Here is a 19410-nt window from a genome sequence, read left to right as displayed (position 1 = left end):
ATTTGCATTTCCCTGATCGCTAAGCAAGTTGAGCATGACCTTAAGTGTACAATATTACATTTTATTGCTTTATTTTTTAAATTGGTTTTAGTGTTTATGCTTTTATATTTTGTTGTGTGTTTTAACTGTAACTCTCTGAAAAAAGCTTCTGCCTATGCTTTCTTTAAACCTAATACTCGATATTGTCTCTACTACTCGTCATAAGTCCAAAAACAATATACTCTCCTTCCCATTTACTTTAACTCTTTATTCCTTTGTTATTTGAGTGTTTCCTTAGCTCTACAATAAGAAACTCAGGGCTGGAGAGATGATTCAGCAGTTAAGAGCATTGGTTGTTCTTCCAGAGGACCAGACTCAATTCCCAGTACACACATAGTGGCTGACAACTATAGATACAGTCCCAGGGAACCTGACTCCCTCTTCTGACATCCCCAGGCACGGCACATATGAGGTACATAGACATACTTTCAGGCAAGCACTTACAAATAAAAAATGAATCTCAAAAAAATAAACAAGAAACCTAAAAACTACATTTCCCACAATAAGTGTCCTTGTACTGCTGTCTCTGAACCTATTGGGGGCACACGTGTCTTGTACTATTCACACGTAACACTGGAATGGCTACTAAACCACTATATTTGCTACTAATGTAGTTAGCTTTCCTTCTGAATATAAAGTCAAGTGAAGGCAACTCACCTAAAGACTCACATAAAACAAAACAAACAAAAACAGTGGGAAAGGGTGGAAAATATAGCTGGAAGACACAGTCATCCCAACAGAAGTATAAAACACAAAGAAAGGCAGCAGCGTGAGAAAATAATCTACCATAAGTTAAGGTCCTTTAGGCTTCACCACATTCCTTTAGTCTTTGGGTTCCAGATGTGTCCTTAGGCAGTTTATTATTGCAGTATTTAGAATATCTTTGTTTGTTTCAAGATAGGGTTTCTCTGTGTAACAGACCTGGCTGTCCTAGAGCTCACTCTATAGACCAGGAAGGCCTTGAACTCACAGAGATCCACCTGACTCTGCCTCCCAAATGCTGGAATTACAGGCACGCATAACCACAGCCTGGCTAGAATATCTTTATTCCCTAATTTAACATCACTGCAGGAACTCCTGATATTGTAAACAAAATAATTAAATATAACTTACTATGGGAAAAAGAAGATGCTTTTTCAGGATTCATCTAACACTTTCTTTTAGCTGTAATGAGTGTATTATTTACTAGAAACTTCTGGAAGCAAATATCTGAGCTTGCCACAAGTGTGCCCAGAGACTAGGCAAAGGTTAGCAAGTTAAGACTGGGAAGAGTGGCCTCTGAGTCCAAGTGGGATAGCCCAAATAGAAAGTGAATATCTTCTTGTTCAGAGCTCTATGTCTACATGGATATATCAGAGTTGAGGTATGGTCAAGAAAACAAGGATTCACTATTAACATGATTTCTGGCCTATTTCCTCCTCTTTATATTCACTTCTTCCCAGAAGATGAATAACAAATTATCTAATGAAAGCAAATATCATAAATATATGTTATCTTGGAGTGAGCTGCCCAGGAAAACAAGTTCTCTGCTAATCCAGGACAAATTCTGACTAGTATTTGAGTAGGCAGATTATCCAGCTCTGTAATTAATCTGTCATATTCATTTTGATTGAAATTCTGGCAGGGAATGGAAGTAATCACTGGAGGACCTCTAAGAGATCTAATGACAATGGATGATAAGCTATTTAAGCAAATCCATTCAGTTTTGTTTTGTTTTGTTTTGTTTTTTTAAAGATAGGATCTCACTATGTGGTCTTAGTTGACCTAGAACTCACTATGTAAGCCAGGCTAGCCTCAGTCTCATAGAGGTATGCCTGCCTATGCCTTCCAAGAGGTAGGATTAAAGGCACGTACTACTATGGCCAACTCATAATTTTTTATATTATCCTGACTTTAGACCTTGTTTTGCCTTTACTTAAAAAACAGTCTCTTAAGTCTCCATCTTTCCATTATTCAGACAACTTCACTGAATACATTAAGATGTGTACTTCATCCTACCCGGTAGATATGCTCCCACAAAACTACACAAAACAGCAAGTCTAAATTTAGTTTACCAAATATGTCTTTAAACTACCATTTTAAAGACTGCTATGGAAATGTCTCCAAATTTATACTATATATTATGTTTTATGACAACAGTTTACAAAAAGATAAATATATTTTAACGAATACTTTTGAAACTAAACATGTACCATCTGTCAATCTGTAATGCTTATAACTAGACCCTACAATCCAACTTTCTAAAGGCTCCCCCTGCTCCCAGCATAGCAGTATCCATGTCCCTAACAGAAGCTGTGCTGGGATGAGGAGCTCAAGTCCTGTAGGTCATTGATCTGGGGCAGACAGCACATTTTTACAGGTAGTCACAATTCTTCAGGCAAGCTTGATATCTTGATTCCCAATTTTATAATCTATAAAATAAAGACAGCAATAACACCTACCTCACAGAAGTATCTGTCAATGTTAAAGAACTAAAGAGGGAGAGCCACATTCGGACTTACAGTAGTAGCTGGCATTAGTACACTCTCGTTAATGAAAAATACATAGTTTTTTTAATTTACTATAAATATACTATACTTAGAATGAATGTTTGTGAAGTGAGAATTCAAAACTGTTTAATACAAAATAGAAATAAAAAACATGGAGGGCAAGCTGAGATGCACAGAAGGTGTTCTGTTTTAACTAAGAAAAATAAAAACAGTAAGGTAGAATTAAAATCTATAGTAAACACCAAAGTCTTGCTCTAGTAGAAATGGTGGCAACCAGTGGCTAGAAAGATGACTCTATGGGTAAGAGTGCTTGGTGTTAGTATGAGACCTGAGTTAGTATTCAAAGAATGATATGATTTCCAAGAGTCCCCCAAAGGTCCTGTAGTTTAGAGGGTCAGTCCTGTGATATGTAGGACATGCTGGAACCTTTAAGAGGAAAGGCTAGTACAGCCAACCATTAGAGGGTGCTGCTCTCTGAATGGGTTAACATGGTTCTTTTGACGTTGGCTAGTTTATATGAAAACAAGCTATAATTAAAGAGCAAGCCTGAACCCAGGATCTTCTTGGTTTCCTGCCCTCATGGTGGGGCTTTTCAATATGTTTCCATCCCTGTAAACCCATCACCGAGAGAGGCTCGCATCAGAAACCCAGTAGTTCGGCCTAATCAAACTATGACTTCTCACCTTCATTCTAATGCTCTGTGCATCACCTGCCACAGTTAGGTCTTAGAGATACTCATAGTTGAAAGATAATATTCTGACCAAGGTATCTTCTCATTTCCCCACACCAGACGCCTGGAAACCACCTTTACTCTGCCTAAGAGCTGAACATTTTAAAATTTCTTATCTAGTGGCACCACCCATTTTCTGTGTATGACTTTTTCACATACTATAGTGTACATCACAAAAATGGACAGATTCAGATGCTTGGATGTGAACAGTCAAGGTACAAAAAAAAAAAACTGAAAAAGTTTATTTAACAATATTAGAAAAAGTGCATCCTTAGAAAGAAGAAATAGAACACAAGTAAAATCATAATTAACTCTAAAAACTTAAAGGGTTTTTGGTTGTTTGTTTTGTTTTTCAGAACAGGGCTTCTCTGTGTATCCCTGGCTGTCCTAGAACTCACTCTGTAGTCAAGGCTGGCCCTGAACTCACAGAGATCCACCTGCCTCTGCCTCCAAAGAGCTGGGATTTTTTTAAACTTAAAAGTTATTAAATCAAACAATAACAAAAGAACACATTACATATGAATAGTTACTAATATTGAGGTAGGTAGAAATAATCTTTTCTTGAAATTAAACAGTCAGACTTGTAGTAATATTTCATTTGTATTTTAATAAAGAAAGCTTGCCTGAAGATCAAAGGCAAAACAGCCACACTAGTCAGACCAGTGTGGTGACACACACCTTTAATCCCAGTAGCCACATTAGTTTGCCATAGAAACCAGGTAGTAGTGGTTCAGGCCTTTAATCCCAGTCCTAGAGAGGAATATAAGACGGGAGGAGACAGCTCTCAGTAAGTCTCATTCTGAGATTCCTGAGGCAGTATCGCCATTTCAGAGTAAGGTAGAAATATGAGCCAGTGGCTGGCTGTTTTACTTTTCTGACCTTCAGGTTGAACCCCATTGTCTCTGAGTTCTTACTAATTGTGCTATACGATTGAAAGCTTTGGTGGTTTGAATAGGAATGGCCTCCACAGACTCATGTGTTTGAATACTTGGCCCATAAGAAGCAGCACTATTAGGAGGTATAGCCTTGCTTGAGGAAGTGTGTCACTGCAGAGGATGGTTTTGAGCTCTCATATGCTCAAGCTACGCCCAGTATGGTACACAGTCTCCTTATGCTGCCTGTGGATCAAGACATACAACTCCAAATCCCTTCTTCAGCATGCTGCTATGTTTCCTGTCAGGAAGATAATGGACTAAACCTCTGAAACTGTAAACCACCCCCAATTAAATGTTTTCCTCTATAAAAGTTGCCACAGTCATGGCTGTCTCTTCAAAACAGTAGAAATCCTAAGAAGCTGGTACCAGGAGTGGGGAATCTCTGTGATAGGACTGACCACGCTTTTGTTTGGAGGAACGTGGATTTGGGGACTTTGGATTAGGAAATGGGAATTCTTGAAGGGCGTTTAATAGGCCATACTACTAGTCTGGACATGGGAGACTGGTGCTGAGGGTGATTTGAACTGTGCAGGCCTGGCTCACGTGGTTTCAGAGGAGAAGTTTAGCACGTGGCCTAGAGACTGTTTTTGTGATACTTTGGCTAAGAATGTGGCTGCTTTTTGCCCTTGTCCAAAAAAGTCTGCCTGAGGTGGAAGTGAAGAGCTTTTTGAATTAAAATGGAAAAGGAAATCTTAAAACAGCCTAGTACAGACTCTGTTTTGTGGTTACCAATGTTCCCTCTTATGAACATTATATAACACTTTATAATGAAAAGGAGCAAGCTGAGCAAGTAAATACAAAATGTACAGAATGAGGTGAAAAGGGGCACCAGAAGGTAGAATGGAGTTAAGTCCTACGTTCAGGAAATAAACAGATTAAAGAAGAGTTGGATATTAAATGAAATAAAGGGAGTGGTGACCTCAGGGTAAGTCTCCAATCAGCTAAGTTTCTAACCTGTGACAAGAAACTAAAAGGAAAGCTCAGAGCTAGGTTTGGTGGTGCATGCCTTTAATCCAAGCACTCAGAAGGCAGAGGCTGGCAGATGTTTAAATTCAAGGACAGCCTGGTCTACAGAGCGAGTTCCAGAATAGACAAGTTTAGACAGTGAAGGAAACCATTGAAAACAGAAAGCAAATGAAATGCAACTGAATAAGGGGCCATGTTCCAGCACAAGTAAGCAACAGAACTTGGCAGCTTCAGCCCACAGTTCTGGCTCAAGGGTCAGGGATAGAGAAAGGGATTATGGACTCTTCTCCATGTCTAAGGAAAGTAAGAGGCAAGACATGTGTCAGCAGAGTCCCTGCACGAGGCCCAAAGAGGTGTGAAGCTGTGAAAGCGAAGCCTGGACTGCCTTGGAAACCCTAAAGCGATGAAGATGCCAGAGCCACAGGAGACCTGCTGAGGAGAGCTGCTAACAGGGAGTGAAACCAGCCCAAGAGAGAGAAGCATGTTGAGGTCAACAAAGACAAAAGGAGTTGGAGATCTGAAGAGCACTTTGCCATCAGACATGGAGATGCAGGGACTGGAGTTTGCCCAGTAAGGGGTTGGCCTTGCTTTGGTCCTCACTATGCTCCTTGGCCTCCACTTTGGAACAATAATGTATATACTGTGGCATCATATGTTGGAAGTATGTGATATGCTTTTTGATTTCGGTTTTACAGGGGATTACAATTAAAAGATTGCATGAATCTCAGAAGAAACTTTGAACTTTGGATTTTTTTAACAGTTATTCAACATTTTTTATTAATATTTATAGAGCTATACATTTCTCTCTACTCCCCTCCCTCCCTCTCCCCTCCCACTTCAACTCTCTCCCAAGGTCCCCATGCTCCCAATTTACTCAGGAGATCTTGTCTTTTTCTACTTTCTACTTCCCATGTAGATTAGATCTATGTAAGTCTCTCTTAGTGTCCTCATTGTTGTCTAAGTTCTCTGGGATTGTGGTTTATAGGCTGAATTTTGAATTTTTAATACAAGTTTTAGACTGTTATAGACTATAAGAACTTTTGTAAAGTTGGGCCCAATGCATTTCTGCATTATGTTATGGCTATAATCTACTGAGGCCAGGGAGTGGAATAAGGTAGTTTAAATAAAAATGGCCCCCATAGACTCATGTGCTTGTTTGGCCTGTAGAGAGAGGCGGTATTAGGAGGTGTGGTCTCACTGGAGGAAGTATGTTGCTGTGAAGGCAGGCTTTGAGGTCTCATATGCTCAAGCTATGCCCAGGGTGAGACAGTCTTCTTCCTACGGCCTGTGTATAAGATACAGAACTCTTAGCTCCTCTCCAGCACCACGTCTGCCTGCGTGCTCTCATGCTGCCTGCCATGATGGTAATGGACTGAACCTGTGAAACTGTAAGCCAGCCCCAATTAATTGTTTTCCTTTCTAAGAGTTGCCATGGTCATGGTGTTCTTCACAGCAGTAGAAACCTTAACTAAAACAAAAACTAAAAGCTTAAATAAGTTTCCCTGAGGTGAGCAAAATTAAACAATAAAATTAAGAAAAATAGACCGATCAAATGTCAAAGAAGTTAGCATCTTTAATAAACAAAAAGCCTGTATACTTGGAGATATCAACAGGATACATTACTAAGTGAATAAGGCAAGATGCAAAATGCATATAGCTTACAATGTTTAAGGAAATAATTAAGAACATATTTCCTAATGTTTTAAGTAAAAATGAATAGTAAATAAAAAAAGACAACCAAAAATCAGAACAGAAAAACAGGTTAGGGCAGAGAAGTTTTTAAGGTTGAGTAAACATACTTAATTACATTGTTTTAATTTTGAGTAATATGAAACTAATATGAAAATATCTAGATGTCACCAAAGTAGTAAGAAAAACTCGACAAATTTGTGTGCTACAGCAAGCAAGTCACTAATGCACAGAAACTGTAATACTTGATATAATGGGGTTTCTACTGACGTGGTTAAGATAAGGACGCTGACATTAGATATTACCCTGGACTACAGCAACCAAAAGCATCCTTACAAGAGAAAGCAAGGAGACGAGGGAGACATACATAGAAGAGAAAGAACCAACGCAGAAACTGAAATGAAGCACCTACAGACCAAGGAGCACTAGCAGGAAGGGGTGAACTTAAGGAAAAGACACTTCACTACAGCCTCTGAAAACATGCACCCCTGCTAACACTGGAATTTATGTGAAAATGAGCTTGGACTTCTAGCCTAGCACTACGAAGGGAAAGAACTAGTTCTAAGTCACTTCGAGCCATGAATTGTTTTATCAGACACAGAAAACTGACACTGGTGAACAAAGAGCATCAACAGAAAACATGTTCAACAAACATGGAAAACACACACACATACACACACATTAGTAGAAATCAAAGAACTGACCAAATTAGACAAAACACCATTTCTTCATGGTAGGTTTGAAGATAAAGCCCTGGATGTTAACATTTCGCAACTCTGAGGATACATGAGAATGAGGGGCTAGGAAGGACAGGAAACTGACTCTGAGGATATATAACAATGACAGGAAGGGACAGGAGAGAAGGCATAAAGAGAAACCTGCCAGGGAAAAAGATCTCATAAAGCCTTATTACTGAAAGATCAAAACACACCTTAAAAATACTATTTGACCCACAAATTTTCTAAAATCTATATGAAACACAGTCACAGATGTAGTAAAGATATAACTAGAAAAGGTTCTTCTACGTAATTTTAAGGCTAAGATGTGCAAGGCACCAACAAAGCGCAGTGTGCACAGACAGACAGTCTTGGCCGTGGCACTTCCCCTGGCACTGACATTTTTAATAAGCACACGACGTCCCAATCACACACGTAAGAAAACTAAGAAATGCCAACCTGAAAACAAGCACACCCAGTCAAGAGCACAACAGCAGCCCACAACAGCAGCGCGTAGCTGCTGTAATTCAGCTGCAGCGAGTCCAAGGGCTTGTTTTCAGTGTTGACTGACCTCTCTCAAACAGCATCATCAGAACAGCAATACCAGATGTTTTACATGGGAATCCCTCACTCCTCAGAAATGTTTCATTATATTGTTTACAAACTGTGCTTACTATTACAAGACAATTTATTCGTTTTTTATGACTAAATAAAATTGGTTTCTTTGATAAAGAACAGAAAAAACCATAGGTAAAAAAGTGAAAACGGGACTACAAATCCTTAAAGAGAGCTAAATGTCCAAAAACCCTATCAACAAAACCAAAGAAATTTCAGCAGTAGAAGCAGTTAATACAAAATTAAGGTAGGGAAAAAAAAATAACTTACATTAAAAAAAATATAAAAACTGGCTACATGGAGGGCACAGTGATTTAAATGATGTGCCAGTCACACATACGCTAAAGAGAGCCCAGACAAGCTACTCTTCTCTAGTGGCTCCAAATAATGAAACGACTTCATGCCTGAGCATATTCTTTCACACGAAAGATCCAAGCATGGAGGCCCAGATCACAACTAACTCTTGCCACAGCCCTCATTACTCCAACCTGGCACTGCCCCTCAGGCCCTTCTGCCCAGGTGGAAATGCTCCACTTCTGTCCCTTCTGATACGATGACCCCTGGATGTGGCTGACATGACTACTCACCTGGACTTTCAGATTATATCGTTTTCATTAATTTAACTAGGCACCCGTGACTGTAACTGACTGGCGGTCACTATAGGAGACAGTGCAACTCAATTTGCATTTTAGTGGGTTTTCTTCAACTCTGCTTACATCAATTCATGAGAACATAAGCAGCTGCACAGGAAGGAGCCCTGCTGCTTAGTGGCACTAACCACAGATGAAACACGGCACCAGACAGAAGATACGTTACCCTGTCCGTCAGAATCTTCTACCAACGGGTTTATTTCTACCATAGTTGCATCATACTTCAGAAAAAGGTTATAAAGCTTGATCATGTTTTCTGCTGCAGAATCCACAGCGTTCGCTGGAAATCCCATCTTCTGTGCAAGCTGAAAGTAATTTGCCATTTTTAGTAGCAATTTACACATGTCCAATCAGCATTAAAATACTGCAAACAAAAACTAACAATTCAAAAGATGAGCATGAGTTGTAGTTAACACTCACTAAAGAGCCACCACTTAAGGTTTAGACAACAAAACTTGTTTCAAAATCCTCACAGGGTATGTTTTACGCCCATTTTACAAATCAGAAAATGACTCAGAGTCAAGTGCTGGCCATTATCCTGGATCACAGTCCCAGCACTCATCCCATAGCTTCCCAACTGCCCAATTCCCAGTCAACCTAAACTGGAATAAAGACTTACATGCTCACTTTAGCAGCACATAGACTAAAAATTAGAACGATACAGAGAAGAGAGACTTACATTTTGTTAAAACTACATCTAAAAAGTGGGCTGATAATCTCAATGGTCCAAACCCTGGCCAAAGTTATGAAAGCATCCTACTTCCCCTTTAAGGTAACACAAAGGCATGTCTACTGGGCCAACAGAACAGATATAGTTAAAGGACACCAGCTCATCCATTCAAAACCCAACTCTGGCATGCCCTGGAGATTAGGTATCTGTAAGAGCTACAGAATTGAGCAGAAACCTGAATCAGAGACTAGATATCTAGGAGCATTTTAAACAACAAATATTGAAGTCACAAGCCATCAGTTCTCGTTCAGTTTCTATGATGAAGAGAGTATACATCTCTTTTGCTGGGTTCCTGCCAGGAACAGCACCTAGGACCTCTTACATGCATGCCAAGTGCTATACCACCGAGCTATTTTCCCAGCTAGAACAATTATCAGTTTCAAAGTTCCATGAGAAATTTTAAACGGTGATACACAGGACAGTAGTCTGCTCAGAAACACTACAGAGAATTCTTTTCTGTTTCAACCTTCAAAGGGTGCAACACATTCTTGATTTTCAGTAACAGAAGAACCTTAAATCCTTTGAGGGCAAATATGATTCATGTAGAGTCAAATAATAAAAATAAAGTAGCAAAAAATAAAGTAGCCAACAAAAAAAAGTCATTTGGTGAAGAGATTTTTTTAAAATTAAAAATAATACTATATAAGTACCATTTCACTATACAGATTTTCATTAGTTTTATATATAATTAAATATCAGAGAAGTGCAAAATGGTTCTCATTAATCCAATATGCCATCTATTGCCAAGCACTGAGAGATGCGCCATTCCTGCTGCTCTCACAATGCTTCATCTTAGCTCTTACAAATATTTGCTTCCTCATCTGAACTTCACTCTCTAGTCATCACCCCCACATAACTCCTAATGAGTCAAGTCTGCCTTTTGCCTATTTATGCCACTCACTAGTTTAAGCCATGGTCTCACTAGAGAAAGCCCCTCTGTTCTGGGAGCCCCGTGCCAGTCAAATTCTGCTGTTGCTAGGCTTCAATTTTCACAGCAACTGATGAGCCTTGTGTTTATATCCACGGCAAACTATTTAACTTACTTTTATACATAAACCAAATAATCTAATTTAACAACATCAATAAAATATCAAGCAATCCTCAAAGATACCACATTTTGTTTGGAAGGACGTATAGAGGCTGGGTGGAGGGGAGGAAAGAACAGAAAACCAGAGGAACAGTAAACAAATGTGACTCTGTGTGCTTTAAGACAGCCTCTCTAGCACTGTTCACAATTTACAGGGAACAAATGTGGACAGGGAACATTTAAAATGACTCACACTATGAAAACAATGATCGATAATCACCCGATTCTTCAACAAATAAACTGAAGTTCAAAAGTGAGGAAAAGGAGACCTATACATAAGAAAAAAAGTGCTGTATGACTTATTAATAAGTCACAGTGAAGGGCCTTTTATGGTCTTGACTTCTCTAAGAAGCAATACTGAGATCATTAGGGAGCTGACAATGACTGGGTATATGAAAACATTAAGGAATTATTGCTAGTGTTACTGATACAGCAATGGCACGGTGGACAATTAAAAGCAGCCCTGTTTTTTAAAGAAAAAACAGAAACATTTATGAAGCCTACAAAGAAAAATACTGTAGGTACTTTCAAAAACTGTAATTTCAAAATACAAATTGCTTTGTTTAGTGTTTTACAAAGTTAACTATATTTTCTTAAGTATTATAATTATCTCACTAAAAACTAAAGATGTTTCAGAACACAACATACTGTCACAGCTTGTTCCTTTCTGATGCCTTCTACTATATCAACAGGTTCTTTAATAATGGCGTCAGGATTCTCAGCAGCCACATCTTCAATGTTAACGCCACCTTGTGCACTTCCTATCAATACAGGGCCCTGTAAGAGAGGAAGAAGACAAAGTATCAAATTTTACTGTAGACTCAATACAATTTTAAAATTAACCTATGCACTATCAGATTTCTATCTACTGTTCCCACATCATATTTAAATTTTCTTTACAATGTAGCATATCTCCAACAAGTAACCACTATAAATGTTTAACTGAGAGAAATGTAAAAGAAGCAGAAAAAGAAAACAAAATTGATACCTAGCCTATAAGAGAAAAAGATTTAAAAACACACTTATTTCAAATATATATAATCAAATATATGAAATATAACAAGCATTTTTTACACATAAAACAAGGGGCATTAAAGTACTGCTCAAGTGAAAACAAGAAAGCATCTAATGAAAAATTTGTAGGTTTTCTAAGCTCTTAGTCCTCCTACAAGTAAATAAAAAGAAAACAAACTACCTTGCAATAACAGCCCTGGCTATTGCTACAAAAAGCATGAAGAAAATAAGGCATAAGCACAATGATTAAATCAGCAGGGGCCTCACTGTCAAGAGAAAAGTCCACAAGGCCTTTTTAAGCTGCCAGACTTGTCTTTGGTCAGGAGAATGAAGAAAAAGCTATCTTGGAAGTTCACCACCTTTATTCCAGAGTCATGGCTCCTCTCCCTATCTGTCTATCAGGGAATTTGTCTATCTCCTAGCCCTTCATTGCCCACTCTCAGAGGTCACCTTAAATATTATTAGGGGTTATGAGGTGCATATTGCCTGTGGTGGTTTGAAAGAAAATGGCTCCCAACGGGAGTGGTACTACTGAGGTGTGTGGCCTTGTTGGAGTAGGCATGGTCTCATTGGAAGAAGTATGTCACTGTGGAGGTGGGCTGTGAGGGCTCACGTATGCTCACAGACCACTTCCTATTGTAAGATGTAAGAACTCTCAGCTCATTCTCTAGCACCATGACTGCTTGCATGCTGCCTTGCTTTCCACCATGAAGAAAATGAACCAAACCTCTGAACTGTAAGCAAGCCACCACAATTAAATGTTTTCCTTTATAATAGTTGCCATGGTCATGGTGTCTCTTCACAGAAATAGAAACCCTAGTAAAACACTGCTCTTAACTGCTTCCAGATGACAAGGGAAGGGTAGCAGTCAGAGTACCTCAGAAGAGGACCGATTTAAGCAGCCATCATAAAACTTAACCAACGGTAACATACTAGAACATAGGATAGCCATTTGGTGATAATATGACATGAATTTAAAAATAATTAACAAAACTAAGAATTAGCCAGCTAAAAAAGATCAACATTAATAAACTGTCAAATAGAGCAAGATTCAAATAACAAAGAAATCAGTAGGAAAGAAGGGAAGGAGGGAGGGAGGGAGGGAGGGAGGGAGGGAGGGGAAAGAAGGAAGAAAAAGGCAAGATAAAAAGGGGGAGCAGGCAGTGGTGGTGCACACCTTTCATCCCAGCACTCAGGAGGCAGAAGTAGGCAGATCTGAGAGTTTGAGGTCAGCCTGGGCTACAGAGTGAGTTCCAGAGCTGTCAAGGCTATACAAAAAAAAAAAAAAAAAAAAAAAAAAAAACAACTGTCTCAGGAAAAAAAGAAAAAGAGGGAGGGAGGGAAGGAGAGAAGGAGGGAGAGAGGAAGGGAGGGAGGGAGGAGGGGAGAACTGAATGCTCTAAGTTGCCCTTACTCTAACCCATATACTACGACACAGATGAGTGCGGGCAATCGTTTGTACATACACACAAAATAAAATAATAATGTAGGAAGAAAAAGGAATTAGAATTGTCTTCCAATTTAAAAATAGATGCCTATGAAATAATATATAAAAGAAGGTGAAAAGTCTTTATTCAAACTTAGTCTATAATATCTTTTACAGGTTAATAAAGATTTGTTCATTCTCTACAGGCATTTGAAAAGTACTTCAAAATGAGTTTTGGTTTTAGTTTTTTTGGGGTTTTTTTTGTTGTTTTTTTTTTTGTTTGTTTGTTTGGTTTGGTTTGGTTTGGTTTGGTTTTTCGAGACAGGGTTTCTCTGTAGCTTTGGTGCCTGTACTGGAATTAGCTCTTGTAGACCATGCTGGCCTCAAACACAAGAGATCCTCCTGCCTCTGCCTCCAAGTGCTGTGATTAAAGGTGTGCACCACCACTGGTTAGTTTTAATTTTCAAATCCGTCATAATATTTCAAAACAATTTAGCTTCTAGGAATTAGATAGCTCTAAGTTCAAATATATTTACACTAATAATGTTATTTTCATGTTCATAACCTATGTTCTTTGTTGTTGTTGTTGTTTTGTCTTTCAAGAATCCTTCCCTTAAAATAAGTTTGAATTTAAAGTTTATAGTAACCATTCACTACAGTAAAGTATAGTAAAGATCTATTTAAGAAAAATTTTATGGAACTGTTTTAGTACTTTTTACAAAAGCCAAAATCTGGCAGTCAAGTGAACCACTTATTTAACAGATTATCAAGTTTACTAGAAAAATAAAGTAGCAAAGTCCATTTGATGAATTCGATTTTTTCAGGATAAAGGCAATGCAAAGACAGTAGGCAAACATCAGTAACTCACTTAACAAAGCACTAGAGAGGTTACTCCATGTCTGTTGGTCTGCACACCAACCCACAGAAATACCTGCTCAAGTATTCTCATGTGTTACTACTACCAAAGACCAGAGGAATCTCCAACTAAAGTATAGAATAGAGAGGTGCGCTGGCTAGCCTGGTACTCCCTAGGAAGCTCAAGTAGTCTCAAATTCAAGAGTCCTCTGCTTCTTGCATCAGTTTCCTCCGTGCTGGGATTATACACAGGCATAACCATACCTAGCCATGTGAACAATTGTAATTCAATCAATAAATACCTTTTGCTTTCTAGCTATAATTGTTGACTGACTTTTAAGATGGTTGGTTCTAAAACCTAGGGCCTATTCATGCTACTTGAGTGCTGAGCCATGTCCCCAGCTGCTGCCTGATTTGTTTGGTTAACCAAAACCTATGCATGGGATTTTTCTAAAGTTGATCATACTCTAGAAAGCACAACCAATTCTGCATCTAAGATACTATCTAAGATGATAGTATCAAAGAGCTTTGTAATTTGCCATCCTGGGATGTAGAGAAAAGCTCTGTCTCAAACAAAATGAGCATAGTGCTTTTGGCAAAACGATTTCACTGTTACAGTATTCTGATTCTGAATTAATACACATACTTTTACAATGGAAATAAAAGTATGTTTCCATTAATAAGACCCAAATACTTTTCTATATATTCAAGTTCTTAAAATGAACTCAAATTTGATCCTTCTCCCAGATGCTCTATCTTTAATAACATATTCAGTTTCCTTAACAATAAAACATTCAATTTGCTGCATGCACTATACTCAAGGTAAGATATTCTGGCCAGAAGTCGTAATCCTAGCACCCAGGAAGCGAAGGCAAAAGAATCCCTACAAGTCTAAGGCCAGTATGAGCTTCAGAGTAAGACTGTCTCAAAACAAACCTTTAATAAAGACAGAAATCTGGGCACAACACAGTACCCCATAATCCTCTGCAGGTGGAGACAGGTGGGTCCCTGGGAGCTTGCTGATCTCCATACAGCACCATGGCACATACCTATGCTTGGCTGTACACTCGCACACATGAACATACACATACACACTCACTAGCGAAACAAAACCTAAAGTCTCCCTTGGTTTGTCCAGATATTTACAAACACAACAATAGGTACTCATGTATACCAAGTAGGAAAAGAATATGTAAAGAAAGGAAGTGATAAAACTTCTGCAAATCTGTGTGATGAGATTAGTGCCTTGTAATTTCTGAAATAACTTACAAAATTAAATTATACCACACAGAGCAATCTTTTCCCTCACTGAAAAATGAAAAAAATGCTTTTAAAATCACACTAAGTGGGTTCTTACTACCACCTAGTGTTATACCTCAAGAAATACCGCTTATAAAAATTAAAAATTTTAACATGCTTATATTAACTAAACATTACTAGTTAGCACACCAAGTAGTCTATAAAAACTTACTGAGCTCAAAAGGCCAGTATAGGATACAGTATAGGATATCCACCACGCATCTTGTCTGGAAAAGGGTGTAACTCAAGTTAATGCCTCCTATGTTCAATGCTTGAGCGTTAGGCTCCATAGAGGGTAGTAGTACTAATGCTCCTTAAATTGCCATGTTCCTTCAAAACTCTATCACTCAGTATTTAATGTACCCTTCAACTCATACCAAATAACCCAGTCAAACAGAAAAACCTAACCAAGAGGAAAACAGAATATACCCAGAAGTGGAAAAAGAACACGATGACAAGAGATAAACGTTTTTTGTTTATTCTGACTTTTGTTTTGATAAGACTATATTTCCACACAAGAAACTAATTTTCTCAGTTCATTAACTCAATTATGATCTCCAGAGAGTTAAGGTATTATAAATGAACATTAACAACTTGAAAACCCAAAGTATTAAGTTATTACAGTGGGATCTTTTCGATAGTTTTTTTTTTGTCTTTGTTTTTTTGTTTTGTTTTTGTTTTTGTTTTTGAAGATAGGGCTTCTCTGGGGCTTTGAAGCGTATCCGGGAACTAGATCTTGTAGACCAGGTTGGCCTCGAACTCACAGAAATCTGACTGCCTCTGCTTCCCAAGTGCTGGGATTAAAAGCATGAGCCACCACTAGCCAGCTCAGTTTTTAAAAAATTGTATTACATGTCAAATTTTACCACACTGTTTTCCAAAAATGATAAATTCTCTGTGTGCGTTATGGATAATACTTCTTATTCCTCATATACATAATGTTCAACTTCTGAAACTGAATGTCATAAATAACTCCTCATGTGTCTTGTCTACAAGTACTCACTTGAAAGGACCGCTCCATTGTTATTGCAAAGTAATATTCTCTCCTTGGATATTTCCGCTCACAGACCAAAACTTGATTGCATATTCTGCCCTTCGCTCCCGTCTGCTTGGTGATCAATTTTTTCCCAATCATCTGGGAGGAAACAGCTTTTGCTTCTTCTGGACTATAATAAGAAAAAGAATTCAAATCCTTCTGTTTTCCATGTGAAAAAAATCTGTACCACAAGTAAAGCTCAGTGTTTTCAACAATGTGGTGATTTAAATAAAGACTTTTCTTTTAAAAACTGTGACTTACGAGAAGACTATCTTCACTCCTCCTTTGAGGCCACTTGTAAACGTTCCTTTTCCTCTGCCGCCAGCTAAAACCTGTGCCTTTATCACAACATCCTTTGACCCTAGAAGAAATACTTTTTATTACACAGAAAGTGGGGAATCATGTGCAAGACAATATTTTATTGAACACTCACACTAATAGGTGTTATTAAATGAAGTCCCATTAATCCACCATATCAGACCGAGGCATTCCATGTAAGATTTTCCAGATTTGAAAAGTAGAACATTCACCATCTTAAAGATGTATGCCATTAAAAGATTAGACAAACATGATATGGACTAAGTCGTAAGTGGACAGTACAGTACAATCCACACCTTTAGCTGTACAGTAAAGGACAATCCACAGACCTAGGGACCCTAAGTAACAAGCAGGCAGGGCTCAAAGCTGGAGGGAGATCTCCCTGGAGCAGGGAAATGGAACAGACTTCGTGGGTGTACTTGGGACAGGTGGGGATTGAAACAAGAGGAATCAAGTGGGGGTGGAGGGAACGAGGGAGAGAAGACTGGAACTGAGGGGGCATTTGGGGGCCAAGGTAGAAACCTAGGGCAATAGGAACTCCTTGGAACCTACAAGGGTGACTCTAGCAAAGACTCCTTAGTAATGGAAAATACTAAGCCTCAACTGGCCATCTTCTGTAACCAGGCAAGGCTTCCAGTGGAGGGACTAGGACACTAATTCAGCAACAAAACCTTCTACCTAAACGTGTCCTGCCTACAAGATGTGCTGAGGTCCAGGTGGCACAGAACGTGCAGGAGTAACAACCAACGACTGGTCCAATTTGAGACCCATGCCATAAGAGGGAGTCTACGCCTCACACTGTCTGGAGGGCCAGGAACCAGAGGCAGGATATCCCTGAAGCCTAGAACAGAACAAAACGTGACTAGCAAAAAAAAGGAGAGAGAGAGAGAGAGAGAGAGAGAGAGAGAGAGAGAGAGAGAGAGAGAGAATAAAATGAATCATAGGATATTCTGCTATGCTCATAGAACAGAGCCTAGCACAATCATCAATCAGAGAGGCCTCATCCAGCAACTAATAGGAACAGACGTAGAGACCCACAGTCAAACATTAGGCTGAGTTTAGAGAATTCCACAGAAGAGGAGCCACAGAAGCCAAGGACAACATAAGAACACAACTCATAGAATCACCTAACCAGGGTTCATAGGGGCTCAAACTGAAGTATTGAAGTGACAATCAGGGAGCCTTTATGGGTTTCACCTAGGTCATCTGCATAAATGGTATGGTTGTATAGCTTGGTATTCTTATGGGACTCCTAACAGAAGGAGCAGGGGCTGCCTCTGACTCTTTTGCCTGCTCCTGGGACCCTTTTCCTCCTACTGGGTTGCCTTGTCCAGTCTTGATATAAGAGCATGGATCTAGTCTTACTGTAACTTGTTATGCCATATTTGTTTGATATCCCAGGAGGATTACCCTTTTCTAAAAGGAAATGGAGGAGGAGTGGATCTGGGGGAGGATGAGGGACTGGGAGGAAAGGAGAGAGGGGAAACAGTGGTTGGGATGTAAATATGAGAGAAGAATAAATAAATAAATTTAAAAATCTTTGCCTTTCAAAGATTAGGCACTCACATTTCTGCAATAGTATACTAAAAGTATTTGAGCAATTCTCAGACTAAAGCTTTGGAAGGCATTAAAAGCACAACATTGAGACTAAAACGTTTTCTTAAAACTTGTCATGACTGGAGAGCCTAGACAGTGCCCTTCCACTGGCCTCAAGGGCAGAGCTCCCAAGGCTGGAGAAATGACCTGGAGATCCTTCAGAAGACCCACATCAAAGCAGGTTCACAACCACCTGTAACTCCAGTTCCAGGGAAGTCCCATACGTCTTCTGGGCCCTGTGGGCAACTGTATACACATGGTACACATGTACTCACACAGGCACACACACTACACACAAATAATTTTTTTAAAAGTATCATATTTTTAAAAAGTCAGAGTTTCCATCTGCCCTTCACAGGTCTAAGTCCTAATCCATAAAAGTTGTCACAAATATAAAAGTATCAAAATAATTGTCTTGTTTGTTTTTTAAAAAAAGTTTTTCAATTGTTTCAGGGAAAAAAAGTCAACTAAGTGAAGAAAGTAATATTTTGGAAATAGGTACAGTTTTACTGACGTCATTAATAAACAAATCAAAACCTGCTAACATTGACCATACACAAATTCAAACCCTACTGCATTTATAATTAACAAGCATTTCACTAAAATTAGTATTCCACAAAACTTTTTGAATAATCTGAAAAAAAATTATTATAACAATAAAAACTATAAAATCATACTCTCAAGTCAGGAAAAGAGTAGCCATCTCACTGAACACAATTTATATAGTAACATTCTCATTTTTAAAGAACGTTCTTGCTTTTACAGCTAAAGTAAGCGTAAGTTTAAACACTTCTTAGTAGTCTAGGTTTAACACTTAGACTAGCTGCTCTGCAGTCTGTGTGAAAAGCTAATTAGCACAAAGTTCACTGAACACATTTAAAGTCATAGTAAGCACAAGCCCACCCAAGATGACTGCCTACTCCCCTACATAAAAACTGCTCACACTTCAAACACAGAAAACGATGTACAGACACTACACTATTTCATTATGTTTTCATGCTAAACCTTTTAAAATGTAAATTTAGACTTATTTCCTAAAATCAAAACTTGTTTAAGATACTTCTACAACAAATTAATGGAAGTTATTAAGGATTCTCTCAATAAAAGAATGTAATAGTAAATATGGGCAACTCCAGAACCTGTTTAACAAACTCTAATACATACCGATTACCTAACTGATGTGGGATTCCCCTCTGTATGCTGTGAATATCTTTGGTTAA

At 38.6% G+C, this 19410-nt stretch overlaps 1 protein-coding gene across 2 annotated transcripts in view; it reads right to left on the bottom strand.

Moving 5' to 3' along the window:
* Sucla2 (succinate-CoA ligase ADP-forming beta subunit) overlaps positions 1-19410 on the bottom strand; it is a 37256-nt gene that overhangs the window by 9550 nt on the left and 8296 nt on the right. For both annotated transcript variants that reach the window (XM_005355611.3, XM_026783232.1), the window contains exons 3-6: positions 16538-16637; positions 16244-16406; positions 11295-11423; positions 8996-9134 (exon numbers count right to left, since the gene is read on the bottom strand). In XM_005355611.3, coding sequence (XP_005355668.1) covers positions 8996-9134; positions 11295-11423; positions 16244-16406; positions 16538-16637 — 531 coding nt within the window. The remainder of the gene's footprint in view (positions 1-8995; positions 9135-11294; positions 11424-16243; positions 16407-16537; positions 16638-19410) is intronic.

Source organism: Microtus ochrogaster, chromosome 17, assembly GCF_000317375.1.
Source record: "Microtus ochrogaster isolate Prairie Vole_2 chromosome 17, MicOch1.0, whole genome shotgun sequence".
NCBI classification, from domain to species: Eukaryota; Metazoa; Chordata; class Mammalia; order Rodentia; family Cricetidae; genus Microtus; species Microtus ochrogaster.
The sequence above is the reverse complement of the archived record's forward strand: the minus strand, read 5'-3'. Positions and strand labels throughout refer to the sequence as shown.